The sequence below is a fragment of the Lepidochelys kempii genome, chromosome 5 (genome assembly GCF_965140285.1).
Source record: "Lepidochelys kempii isolate rLepKem1 chromosome 5, rLepKem1.hap1, whole genome shotgun sequence".
Classification (NCBI taxonomy): Eukaryota; Metazoa; Chordata; order Testudines; family Cheloniidae; genus Lepidochelys; species Lepidochelys kempii.
The window spans coordinates 101,750,939-101,764,478 of NC_136384.1; the positions used below are offsets into that span (position 1 = coordinate 101,750,939).

A 13,540-nucleotide genomic window follows, 5' to 3' on the forward strand; every position below is an offset into this window, starting at 1 on the left:
ATTTTTACTTTTTTTAAATGTTGGCAGCAAACATAACCTGCTTGATATTTTTGTATTTAAATGATTGTCAATTTAAATTAAATTGTAAATAGGTTCATTTTAATAAACCTGTATTTAATTTAAATAAATAAAATCCAATTTTTAATTTAAAAAATTGCTGATTTTTATCCACCTTGCTTCTGTGAATGATTTATAAATATATCCAGAACCTGCCTGAACTGTCTCATTTTTCTAGTCTTCCAATGACCGTTCTGAAGGATGGGCAAATTGCTGCATCACACTAAGGATCATTGAAGCATTTTCTGCTGATGACAAGTCACCTGTATGTCTGATGCTAGTCAAAAAAATTGTTTTATCAAGCATACTTTCTTACTGACTATACTCCACTAATCCTCATGTTATATAAGAAATACTGTTTTGTTTCTTTTTGAAATTAGAGCTGCTCTGTTGATCGGAAAAGGGACGGAATATAGATGTCCACGCCAACAGATCCTGGCGCAATGCCTCATCCTGGCCCTTCCCCGGGGCCAGGCCCATCACCTGGACCAATTCTAGGACCTAGCCCAGGACCAGGACCCTCTCCAGGTTCAGTACACAGCATGATGGGACCGAGTCCTGGACCACCTAGTGTTCCACATTCAATGCCTAGCATGGGGCCCACTGATTATCCACAGGAGGGCATGCACCAAATGCACAAGGTAATTGTATCTGCAAGTGAGCACTATGTTTCTCAGAGTTACAGCTACTGATAAAAGCATACTTTTATATTGTCTGCAGCCCTGTATTCTATTTTGTGGCTCACCAGTGAAACTACCAACTAAATTCTGATTCCATCTTTATTACTGGAGATGATGCACAATTCAGATTGCGCAGAGCATGTTTTTATTTTTTTTTCAGACATCAGTTCAAGCCTGCGGTTGCTGGCAGTTAAACAAATAGTCACCTGACATGTAAACAGCACACATTTTGACATGGTAGAGTCCTTACTAGAGAATAAATATGGAGCATCACAAGGCCAGCCTGGCAATCTTTCTAATTATACCACACATTACATCTTAGAGCAGACTCCTTATTTAAAAGTCCATTTGGAAATGTTTTGCTTCCATAGTGCATTTTAGTGGATTTTTCTCCCTTTTTGTTTTATTATTGCAGAAGGAAACTTCATGAAAATGGAATTCTTGCCTCTTAAGGGCTTATGCTTAAAGAACTTCCACACTGATGAAAATTTTTATTTCCAAGTTAACTTACATAAACTCCAGCTCATTAAAACACTTGAATGTATGTGTAACTTAAAGCAGGTGACTAGTCTGACCTCAGTGGGGATTATGAGCTTATAGTTATACATGTGCTTAAATACCTTGCTCAATCATTGCTGTCTGAAAATATTTGTGTCTGAGATTTCTTCCTGAAACTTTCTCCTATGTGTTCCAACTTCTAATTATGCAGCGAAGTTATTATGGCATTAAGGTTCCAATAAAGCTTCACCTGTCAGGCTTAGTTTCCCATATAGAGACCCTATGTTTTGCTCCTGTAAAATGTTTTAAGTATGACTTATTTTGGTCACTCTTTCTGAGGGGAATTAGAATTGTGCTCTCAATTAGGGGTAGATAGAACAGTTTTCAAATTACAACTTAAAAAGTTACCCCTTTAAAGAAAACTTTTAATATTTTTTTTTAAATTCTCCAGAAGTGGAAACCTCTTCAGCTGCCCCAATTTCCATGTTTGGATGCTCATGACAGTGCATGTGATAGTTTTGAAGGAAAAACATTTTGAAGTGAAGTTATCAGCTTTCATGCTGACTGGATCATTGTCAGTGAGGATGCCATTTAAAGTTATCAACAAGGACATGACATTGGCTAAAATCTTTGGCATGAAAAACTGTCATTAAAACATTCATAAAACAAACACCACCTGGGGGGAGAGAAACCCCAGGGCCAGGGCCCTGTGGAGTTTAAGAGCATGGCAGGTCACCGGTTGCTGGAGCGTCCTTGATTGTAAAACCTTCTGAAATCTTCATGTTTGAAGAGGCAAGCTGATGTAGGGCTTAGTCAGTTCAGTGCTTACATTTTATGCACATAAAACTTGAAGCATTAAATTAGCTGAGCTCTAATCTGTTTCTCTCCACAAACACTGTTTACAATCTTGTGTCTGTAGTGTCAATGACTGTAGTGTCAATGTAGTGCCCCTTGCTGTCAGTGTCCTGCTGAACTCCAAAGGGCTCCTGGGCTGCTTGCCTAGCTTCCCCCCATCTCTGATTGCTGCTTGTCTCCTGAGAGGTCCTGAGGCACACAAAAGAGGGAAAGCATCTGCAGTTCAGCAGAAGAGCAGTTACAGATTCCATTTCCATCAATTTTTTTGGTTCACAATGTGTCTCTAACTTCTAAATTTGCCCCAACCCCCTCCTGGTCGCCTAGTAGTGGCTTTTTAAAATGCTGAAAGAGCATTCACCACACAAATTCCATGCTCTCCTCTTCTGTAGAGCTCAGGAACTTCACAGGAGAGGAAGGAGTTTCTGTTGTTTTTTCTCTTCTGGACCACAGTAGCAGATCTGCTGTCCCAGGCATCTTTAGGCTTGTCTTTGCTAGAAAATTTTATTGTGTGTGTGATCATGATTGTGGAGAGTCTAGATAGCTGAAACAATGGTGACTGATTGGCACAGACCAGGGGTAAAATTTTTAGAAGCATCTAAGTCTCATTTTTCAAAAGTGACTTAGGCACTTGGGAGCTGGAGAGGATGTCTAAACAGCAAAGACTGTCCTATCTGAGCTATCTTAAATCCTGCTAGCTTTGGTAACAATAGCTGTACAGACAGTACAGCATGGGCTTCAACATGGGTAGTGTAAGCCTGGTATATCTCCTGGCTACATAGTTGGCTCACTAACCTGCTCTGAAACCTTGCACTGTGTTCACTGTTACTGTTACTCATGCTGGCTAGATCTGAGCTAGCTTGGGTAGACTGCTAGCCCGTATACAGTTCTCGATTTGTGCACATACCCTGAGTCTCACTGCAAGCCAGTGAGATTTGGGCTCCTTAGGCACTTAGGACCTGGGATAAAACTTCCAAAAGAATATCATATCCAGCATTGTGCCAGCTAATTCAGCATCATGTCACCTATTTGTGATACCAGTCAGTAGTGGTTGGTATTGTGTAAGCTAACATGACTCTTCACAGTTATGATCAAATGCAACAATATGTTACTAGTGAGAAAAAGTGGCATAGAAATGTGCTGCTGGAGAACGTGTGCCTGGCCCATCCCTATGTGGAGATTAAAAAAAAAAAACTTATACACATAAAATATAAACATACAATTGCCATTTGGACACGTCATTAACTTGTGATGAATAATAGAACCCTCATACTAAATTAAAAGAACATATTAAAGCACATGTTAATATTGATCAGTTATTTAAGTTGGTGGTAATAAAGCATAACTCTTACAGTTTGTATATTTAATAACAATGCTGATATGAAAAATAACAATTATGCATTCTAACAACTAGAAATCCTGCCTACAAGAAAACTTATTCTTTCTATAAATCAATAATTTACATATAATACTTATGGTTAAGACTGATACAATAAACTAACTTCTCTGGAACAGTGGGGAAAAAATAACTTATTACTGTCAACCTTGAAGAATCAGACCTCTGGAAGAGTGAAATGGATTCTTCTTTGGCTCATATACGATCAACAAAATTGTTGGCAAAGACCCAGTGGCCAGGGCTACGTTCGCATCGCCATTGTCCTCCATTTATGCCCTCAATTATTCCAGTGCAGTTACATTGATGGCACGTATATAACTGAACAACATTTAGCCTGCAGAAAATTTATTCACTAGTGACAGTGTATAAATAGAAATAACTCAGCTTGACTCTCAGATCCCAGGCTGAGGCTGCAGGTCTGTCAGGAAAAAAAAAATTCTTCATTTGTAAACTAAGGAGATTTGATCTTCAGGTAATTGTGATGCAGTGTAACTTGTGGATTAATGTGGTTACTTAAACATACAATAAAGGCAGTGTAATTAAGACATATTACATAAGCTTAGTCATTGTCTAAAATATGAATTCTGTAAATGGGAATGTCATGTGGCCCTGCATGTAATTGAGGCCTCCCCCAGTTTTCAGAAGAACAATTTGTGACATACAGTCTGTCCCCACAAATGCTTATCCATATAGAACAATGGAAAGTGACTATGTTTAAAAAGGATCATTTAATAAAAGCCTTAAATTCTAATGCTCATTATTTTCTATGATAATTAGTGAAATATTATCTCCATCCCCAAAACGCGGAGTAGCACCATTACATTGTTATAGGATGTACTCTTTTCCTTAACAAATTCCTTGTGGAAAAAAGAGTCTTTATATAATTTAATGGGTATGGGACCAGTAGGAGTGAGGTAGGGTTAGAGATCCTTTCTGTAAGATATTTTTTTAACCATTATATGGAGTTGGTTATATTCCTGCTATGTAACTATAAAATGATTCTATAGAAAAGATATGTAACTCTACTTAACTTTTGTAGACCCCAATTGGGTTCTTCTCCTGTTACATTTTCTAGGACTTTTTCTTAAGGGTTGCTCTATAAATAGAGGCTATCAGGTTGAAAACTGTACTTAAAAGTACAAATTTCTCATTTACGTTAGGAACACCATAATTGAAACTAACCTTTTAAAAATGTTCATGCTGTTTTAATCTTAACTTCTCATAGTTTGGACAACTTAAAAAATAGACCAATCAGATTCACTGGTGTTGGTAATCAGTTTCTAGTAAATTTCACTTTCATAATGCTTGGTTTTCTTACATTCACTCAGGGCAAATCCTCTGTCATTTGTAGATTTCCCCCTGCCCTGGTGTTTAAAAGTTGTGGAAATATTTGTGTTGGCCTTAGGTTTTGTAAAAGCTTTTCTTTTACCAAAAAAAAATATAATAAAAATCTTTGGGTCACTTTACCCCAAAGCATCCTTTTAACTATGAAGTTACTTTGCAGTTCCGCAGGTGAATCCCCCACTCCGTAATTGACATAGGGGCATTCTCATTTGTATACATTTGTTTCTCCCCTGGTACCAATCCTCTCTTTCTGTGTTTTAGTACTTTTTTTTTTAATTAGGGATGGGGAGGGAACCTCTTCAAAGGGCCCTTGGTTCTGCTCTCTCTTCTTAACTGACCTTCTAACTGTCACGGAACCTTCCTCGCTGCTGCCTGTTAGCATAATACAGTGAAATCACTCGAGTCACGCCAGAGTATATGCTGTAATAGACCCAAGTGTTGCAGATGAGACCAATTTCCGGTATAAATCATGTTTTGTCCACCTGAAAAGTTGGGACTAGAGCTTTGGTTCTTCAGCATCAAAACGCTGTGGCTCAAATTCAACCACAGTGTGACTCTGACTCTAATGTAGTTGCACCAGAGATGAATTTGGCTCCAACTCTACACGGGTCAATGTAGCAACTGTATGCAACATGTGGACTACCTACAACTAGAACTGTGTCCTCTTCAATGTTGGTGAACTCTCCAAAACCAGAAGAGGGTGCCTCATAGCATGGGAAGGGGCTGCACACTTCAGAATGGAGAGGGGCTTTGTGTTTTTTTTCCCCCTCTTCTGCTAGAAACAGCCAAAAATGATTTTTAGACTTAAAGATTAGTTGAATTTTTTCCCAAGCTTTTTAATGAAAAATAGCTTTAACTACTTTTTTTTTGCAAGAGATATTTTCCTCATTCAAAATTAAGAGATTTAATTCAAAATAAAAAAAAAAATTTTTTTTCCTTCTGTCATTTTTTCCTAAAATCCCATTTTCAGGTGAGGGTTAATTATGTGAAAATGTAAGTGAAATGAAAGTGGCTTCATTTCCTTTGCATTTTTTGTGTGGAAAATATTACTACTTTTGGCCAGCTCTATTAAACACATTGTATATAAAGCAGTTTTTCTATAAAGACATGCTTACACTGTCTTTTTCTTTCCTTTTCTCTCTTTATAGATTACTGCACTTTTTTCCTACATTCTTTTTCAGTAGTCTGTTTTCCCTCAGGTTAATTTTTCTCAAATTAAAAAAAAAAATTACCCACAAATCCATATACATTTTGAGAGTTAAAAATTGCAGATGGCAAGAGCTGTGTCCAGGGTGGCTCCTACAAGAATTGCAGGAGTTCAGCCCATGAGGAAAGAGAGCCTCTCTCTCATTCCGGGAAGGTGGGGGACAGAGCAAGGTGCCAGCCTATTTGGCTGGTGAATCTTGCCCACATGCTCAGGGTTCAGCTGATCGCCATATTTGGGGTCGGGAAGGAATTTTCCTCCAGGGCAGATTGGCAATGGCCCTGGGGGTTTTTCGCCTTCCTCTGTAGCATGGGGCACAGATCACTTGCTGGAGGATTCTCTGCACCTTGAAGTGTTTAAACTATGATTTTAGGACTTCAATAGCTCAGACATAGGTGAGAGGTTTATTGCAGGAGTTGGTGGGTGAGATTCTGTGCATGGTGCAGGAGGTCAGACTAGATGATTGTAATTGCCCCTTCTGACCTTAATATCTATGAATCTCTGAAAAGGTTTGCTCACCCCAAGCCCTGCACATGCAGTTAAAGATTGGAATACATCTTTTTGACTGGTGACCTGTTTGATTTCCTGCTTTCAAATGTCTAATTTTGCTCATAAGCCCCTTATCTCTGATTTGGCCTTTCTTCCATGACATGGAGCTTAAAAAAAGAGGGATTTTTCTCCTCTATCCCCTATTACAGTCTCTCCCCTAGCATTATCTCTCTGACCCTTAGTTGACTTCCCTGTCTTGGCCAGTTTGGGATGGGGCCAGAACCCTGGCCATGCTCACCCTCCAAATACAGGTGAGAAGTGTTGTGAAGGTGAGTGAGTGACTGATTCTTGAGGGCGCCACCATTTGAAAAAAGAGGTTGCTTTCTGCAGTGGAATCTTCATGTTCAAAGAGAGACAACATTTGGGATATTCCATTACAGCAGTGACTAAAAGGAAGAGAGTGGGTTAAAATAATTAGTCTTATTCCATCCTGAGCTACAGAGTTTACTTTCATAAGTGGCCTTTGTTTCCCAGCTTTATAAGCAAGGACCACCGAGATCAACTCTCTGATTGGATGGTACCAAGTACTACTTGCCTTCAGTTTGTGGTGCTTGGAACTGCCCAGATGTCTCAATGAATACTTGAAAGGGGAAAGAGAGGTAGGGAGGGGTCTTTCAACGACCAACATCCCTGAGTTATGGTCTCTTGTCCCAAGAGGTCTACCTCTAGAATAGACTAGGGCAGGAAGAGTCCGCCTGTACCCTTTTGCAGTAAGAAGATGTAGAGGTTTTTACTCATTTTAGTCTATTTTTTATATATTTATGTAAGCTTTTAACTTCTCTTACTAGTTTGAAAGTTCATAAAGAAATATCTCTGTATAAATCTCTTTTTAATTTTGCAGTCCATTGATGGCTTGCATGAAAAAGGAATGGTTGAAGACATGCATTGTAGCTCCATGAAGAGTGCAAGTATGAGACCGCCTCACCCTGGAATGGGCCCACCACAGAGTCCAATGGATCAGCATAGCCAAGGTTGATACATGTTATTCATGTGATATGTTTTTCAGCTCCCTAGAAGACATTCAGAGCCACAACTCCCTTGTGATAGGTTTCCCAGTTTTCTTTTTGCCTGTTTTGACATGATGAATTGTGACCTTTTGAAAACTACTTAAAATTCTTGCTCCCTTGAATGTTCACCTAAGATACATACTGGGGTCCAGTGGTTAGGATACAGTCTTGGAACTTTGCAGTGGGTTCAATTCACTGTTCTGCCACAGCTTCTTGTGTGACCTTAAGCATGTCCCTAAGGCTCTGTGCCTTAGCTTCCTCTCTGTAAAGTAGGGTAGTATTACTTTCCTACCTCATGGAGATTGGGAGATCCTAAGATCCTTGGGTAATGGGTGCTGCATAATACCTGAGAGAGATATTGGAACAACTTTTAATATCTACCAGATGAAGCCAAATTCTGTCAAGAACTGGTTATAGGCAGTTGCCAGAAAATCTGTGTTCAACAACAGGCATGCAGAATGGAAGTTAGCTTCATCCAAGACCTGCAGAAGCACTGCATTATGAGTTGTGCTGGGAAAAGAGCCAAGGGACAAAAAACATGGTTGGTGTGTTTTGTACACCCACCTCTCCCTTCTAACCTGGCAGTGGTCCTACCTAAATACCCCGTAAATTGTACTTGATCAGAAAGTGGGTCCATATGTTATTGATTTTTTTATTATTATTATTATTTTTTTTTTTTTGGCAGTGCTCATGAAATTGCTTGGGGGGCCATTTTGCCTTTTGTCAGAGTTTGTCTTGGTATCGCCAACATTTGATTTTAGAGGCTGTTATGGTGGTTTCCCTCAGCCCTGCCAACTCCTCCAGCCCCATCAACTTGTAACAGAGAAAGGAGACTCTGCTTACATGTTAAAGGGGGACATATTATATAAGCAGCTGTATGCAGTGATTTAGTTGGCAACACCTGTTAGGACCGTAGCTGCTTAATAATGTGTCATACAACTACTTGTATTACAGTAGCGCCTCAAGATCAGGATTGGGGCCCCATTGTGCTAGTCAATGTACAAACATAAGAGATGGTCCCTGTGCTGAAGTGTTTATAGACCAAATGGACAAGACAAAAAAATGATTCGCTAAGTCAGACTGAATCTTCTGCTCTTTTTGGTGTATGTCACAGGGGAAACAGAATGCTGAACTTCTGGTCTTGGCAGTTTAAGCTGTTCACTCCATCTTTATTTCAGAAATCCTCTTTAAATCTGTTCTTATGAACTTCTTTAACTTTCTTTGCTTACATGTCCTCTCTCTTCACCTCCACAAAAAGAAGATTGTGGTGGTAGAAAGTGCCTCATATACATGTGGGGGAAGGATTCCAGATGGGTGACACAGTAAGATTTTTGGAAGCTAACAAGTAGCGGGGGAAGTATCTCTTTTTTTCATTGACCATTTGGCTGCAGGCTTTGAACTTAAGTAGGCAGTAAGAACATACGTATTAGCTAATAGCATTTTATCCGGAAGTTGTGTGGCAAGTAGCTGGTTAAGTTAGAATTAATTTGGTATCCTCCCAAATAGAGACCCAATCCTGAAAATCATGTTGACATTTGTTTAAGCACATGTACCACTGAAGTCAATAGGAACTATTACAACATGTGTAAGTGTTTGTTGTGGAATCTCCCCATTGGAGGTTTTTAAGAACAGGTTGGACCTGTCAAGGATGGTCTATATTTACTTAGTCCTGCCTCGGCCCAGGGGGCTGGACTTGATGACTTCTTGAGGTCCCTTCCAGTCTTACATTTCTATACTTGGTCCTAATACTGGAGAGGTTAAAGTGATCTGAAGATTGTCCATTTTCATTGTACTTTCCTCTGAGGACATTTTAAGGGTTCTGAAGCAAGTATGTCCACTTTCCTTCATTATTTTCTAGCTTTGGTCCCTGAAATACTACAGGCCACCTATTCCATACATCATGTGATCTGATGTATTGTTTTACTCAAAATGTCCATTGAAGTTAGCAGGCATTTGAGGTGTGCATGAAACTGCTTGACCAGATAACTTGCACCCAAGAGCATTAAAAATTGGCAGAGAAGCTATCTGAACCATTAATGTTGACTTCCAATAAATCTTGGAAGACTGGGGAAGTTCAAGGACTGGAAAAAAGCTAATGTCGTACTGATCTTTAAAAGAGGGCAAACAAAATGAACCCAGATAACTGTAGGCCGATTAGCCTGACACTGATCCCAGGCAAAACCATGGAAAGACTGATATGGGGTATAGTCAGTAAAGAAGTAAAGTTTTGTAGCATAATTAATGCCACTCAGCATGGTTTTATGGAAAATAGGTGTTGTCAAGCAAACTTGATGTTTTGATGAGATCAAAAGTTTGGCTTAGTTCCATGTGACACTGATTTAAAAATATCTACACAAAATAAAAATAAAAACTGACTAATTGCTAGCTCATAAATGTTAATTGTGAATGAAACCCCATGCTCTGGGTGTCCCTAGCCTCTGATTGTGAGAAGCTGGGAGTGGATGTCGGGATAGATCACACAATGATTGCCTGTTCTGTGCATCCCCTCTGAAGCACCTGGCATTGGCTTCTGTTGGAAGGCAGGATACTGGGCTAGCTGGAGCATTGATCGGACCCAGTATGGCTGTTTTAGTGGGTAGTTGTCCTCTAATGGGTTGTTTCTCGTGGGGTCCCACTCAGCCCAATGCTATTCACTATCTTCATCAATGATCTGGAAGAAAATATTATTGCTAGTAAAATTTGAAAATAGTGAAGTGATAAATAATGATGGGAAGAGGTTACTGATACAGGCCAATCTGAATTGCTTGGTAAGGTGAGCTCATTTGAACAACATGTGACCTTGCACTTGGCTGTCTAAATCAAGGAACAAAGCAGGTCAATGTAGGGGGATACAAGATGGGAGGGAGGGCGAGGCTGTATCCTGGAATAAAGCGAGAGCACCCAGTTGAAATTAAGCTCTGCTGTAGCAAAGTATAGGGCAAAAACAATCCTTGGATATATAAGCAGGGAATATAAAGAAGGAGGTATACCTTTGTATTCAACATTGGTGTGACCAATACTGTGTCCAGTTCTGAAGTCATCACTTCAAAAAGGATATTGAGAAGTTGGAAAGGGTTCAGAAAAGAGCTACAAGAATGACCTGAAGGCTGAAAAACATGCCTTTATACTTGGAAAAAAACTTAAACTACATTGTCTATGAGAAGGCTAAGAGGTGACTTGATCATAGTCTACAAGTATTTAACTGGGGAAGAGATTTCTTGTAGTCGATGGCTCTTTAATTTACCAGAAAAAAGCATAATGAGATTCAGTAGTTGAAAGCTAAAACCAAACAAATTCATACTGTAAATAGGATTGGCAGAATTCCGTTTTTTTAAAATAATTGACATATCAATGTTTATTTGTAAGCTTTTCAATTTTTTTCTCTTTTTACGATTTTGGGAAGTTATGGGGAGCTTAGTTATGTAATGGCACATGACATTCAAAAAGTAAAAGCTTTATCACCATTAAGATATAATGTGTCAATATCACAAGTCAAAATATACAAAGTAAATATTCTTAAATCAAAACTAAGTTCTTAAGCAGCATTTTTTTGCTTATCTGTAAATTTCTGTCATCAGTGGAAATGTCAGTTTGTATGTATAGAGAAGTTGAAGTTTACTGACATTTACTGATAAATCTAATTCCTCCAAGCCTTACTATAAATAAGGCACTTTTTTTTTTTTAACAGTGAGAGTAATTAGCCATTGGAAGACCTTGTGCAGGGATGTGATGGATTCTCCATTACGTAGTCTTTAAATTAAGACTTGGATGTCACTCAAAAATGTTCTGTAGCCCAAACAGAAGTCATGGGGTTGGAGAAATTATCAGATGAAGTTTTTGGTCTGTGCTATGCATGAGGTCCAACTAAAATGATCATAGTGGTCCTTTCTGGCCTTAAAATCTATAACCACAAACTGGGAGTGTAAGAGAGTAAGTGTTCAGACACAGGCATATACCACATGTTTCAGATTTTGAAAGTGGAAAATAAATAGATTTTATCCAATGTTTCCCTTCTCCGACAATTTTTGTATTTGTTGAATGTGAACAGTGACAAACACATAGGATGTGGTCCTTACCCAAAGGAGTTTACAGTCAAATCACACACAGACCATTTATTTCCAACTAGACTAGTTTAAATGTCCAAACTTCAAGTAATACAGGGGATTTTTTTTAAAGTGCATTTTGTTAGTTGAAAAGCCTTTCAGAAAATATGCCAATGGAGTATGGAGAGAAGGTCTGAATTTCAAAGATATATAATTCTGCACTGAATTATAGTATGCAATTGGTAGAATTGTGTAAATAATTAGGTATATGCAGATGCAGGAGGATGGTTAGAAACATAACAGGTTGCTTGCATGTGCAGTTGTGGCAATTACATGCCTAATGCAAGCATGTCATTGAGAGCACGGTCTTGAAATGAAGTCCAGAGTATTTATTGGCCAGCAAAGATTATTTTCAAGGCAGCTTGGTACAGTATCATGGGAGGAACATTTATTGCAATAGGAAACAAGGAAAACTGCCTTTTTTGCGTATTTTTGATGAGCAAATCAAAACCATTCTAAAAAGCTAAATCTGCAACTACTTTGTCATCCTGCTGATAAATGTCTATCCACTGTCTCAAAGGCATTTGCTCTTCTGGGGTTTTTTTTAACTAAAGATAATTACAAAAATAAGTTATGCAGCTTCATTATTTAGATTCTGTTTTTCCTTCGATTTAGTGGAATGCTAGTCATGCAGAAAAAATCTCACTAGCTGAGACAGACTGTCACATTTTTAATGCAGTCATACTGCGACAGGATGATTTTACAAAAATCTGACATTAATTTGGTGGGGAAAAAAGACTCTTGAATTGGTATCTCTTTCCCCCACAGTTCCCCCTTCCTTTCCTGCTATCTAAAGTTAAGTTTGTTTCCGTAGTATTTCAGATTGCTGATTTGCTTTTGAAGGTTTGAACTTATTGTGCTTACATGATGCTTCTGTTTAATCTCAGTAGCTTTGTTTTTGTTCTATTTGACTTATTAATATAACAGGGAAAATGCATTTATCTTGCTTCATATTAAATGAAATTATATAAACAGCTACATTTAACTGAACTTAGACTGCATTAGCAACAACATTCAGCACAGTATGTTAATGTAAGCAGACAGTATTAATATTAGCATTAGATGTACTGGATTTTGCTGTAGATTGTTAAACTGCTAAGCGGAGATATGTACAGAATCAAAATTAAGTCATCCCAATCCTACCTCTTCTCCACCCCTTCCCCCTCAGGAGTCAGGGGAAACCTGAAGACATCGAGAGGATTCAAATAATTGTGGTTTTTTGATGGGAGAGAAGTCAAAAGGCAAAGAATGGACTGAAACACCCAAACTATGCATGCCTTGGATTTTGAACACCATATACAAAATTATCCTGGTGTCAGTGAAAGCTAGGCCAGTAGAAGAGAATATTTCTCAAGTGCCCTGCTCAAAGCTGATTAAATAACTCAATTGCAAACATAAGCACTGTGACACTTTTGACATTACCCAAGGGATACAGGGTGAATCTCTACTGCTTGCTTATAGTGCAAGGGAGCCATGTCTGTGTGTACTGGAAGGAACTTGCCCAAAGATGCCAGCTGCTGACAGTATAAGGGCCCCACTCCAGACTCTGCAAGCTCCGCTCTTTCACTGTGCAGGCCAGCAGTTTGCACACCCCAGCCCTTTGGCTCCCTAAGTGAGTCCTTGGGTCAGAGCCCAGATAACCTGTGGCTAAGTTTTATGGAGCTAGTTAGCCCTTAGAGTTCTGCTCTGGCCCTGGTGCACATGTCCCTCCCGCCTGTCTGTACAGCCCACTTTTTTATGCTGGATTGCCCAGTCCCTCATCTTCTGGACACCCACACGGCACACAGATTTGCTGCCTCCATGGAAGCAGTGCTCTACAGTTCACTAGCTTCACATCAGTTCAACACTCT

General features: G+C 39.0%; 1 protein-coding gene across 6 annotated transcripts in view; it reads left to right on the forward strand.

Annotated features, from left to right (window-relative positions):
* SMARCA2 (SWI/SNF related BAF chromatin remodeling complex subunit ATPase 2) overlaps positions 1-13,540 on the forward strand; it is a 182,950-nt gene that overhangs the window by 12,748 nt on the left and 156,662 nt on the right. For all 6 annotated transcript variants that reach the window (XM_073345222.2, XM_073345221.2, XM_073345225.2 and 3 more), the window contains 2 exons: positions 438-698; positions 7,422-7,551. In XM_073345222.2, coding sequence (XP_073201323.1) covers positions 474-698; positions 7,422-7,551 — 355 coding nt within the window. In that variant the 5' untranslated portion in view covers positions 438-473. The remainder of the gene's footprint in view (positions 1-437; positions 699-7,421; positions 7,552-13,540) is intronic.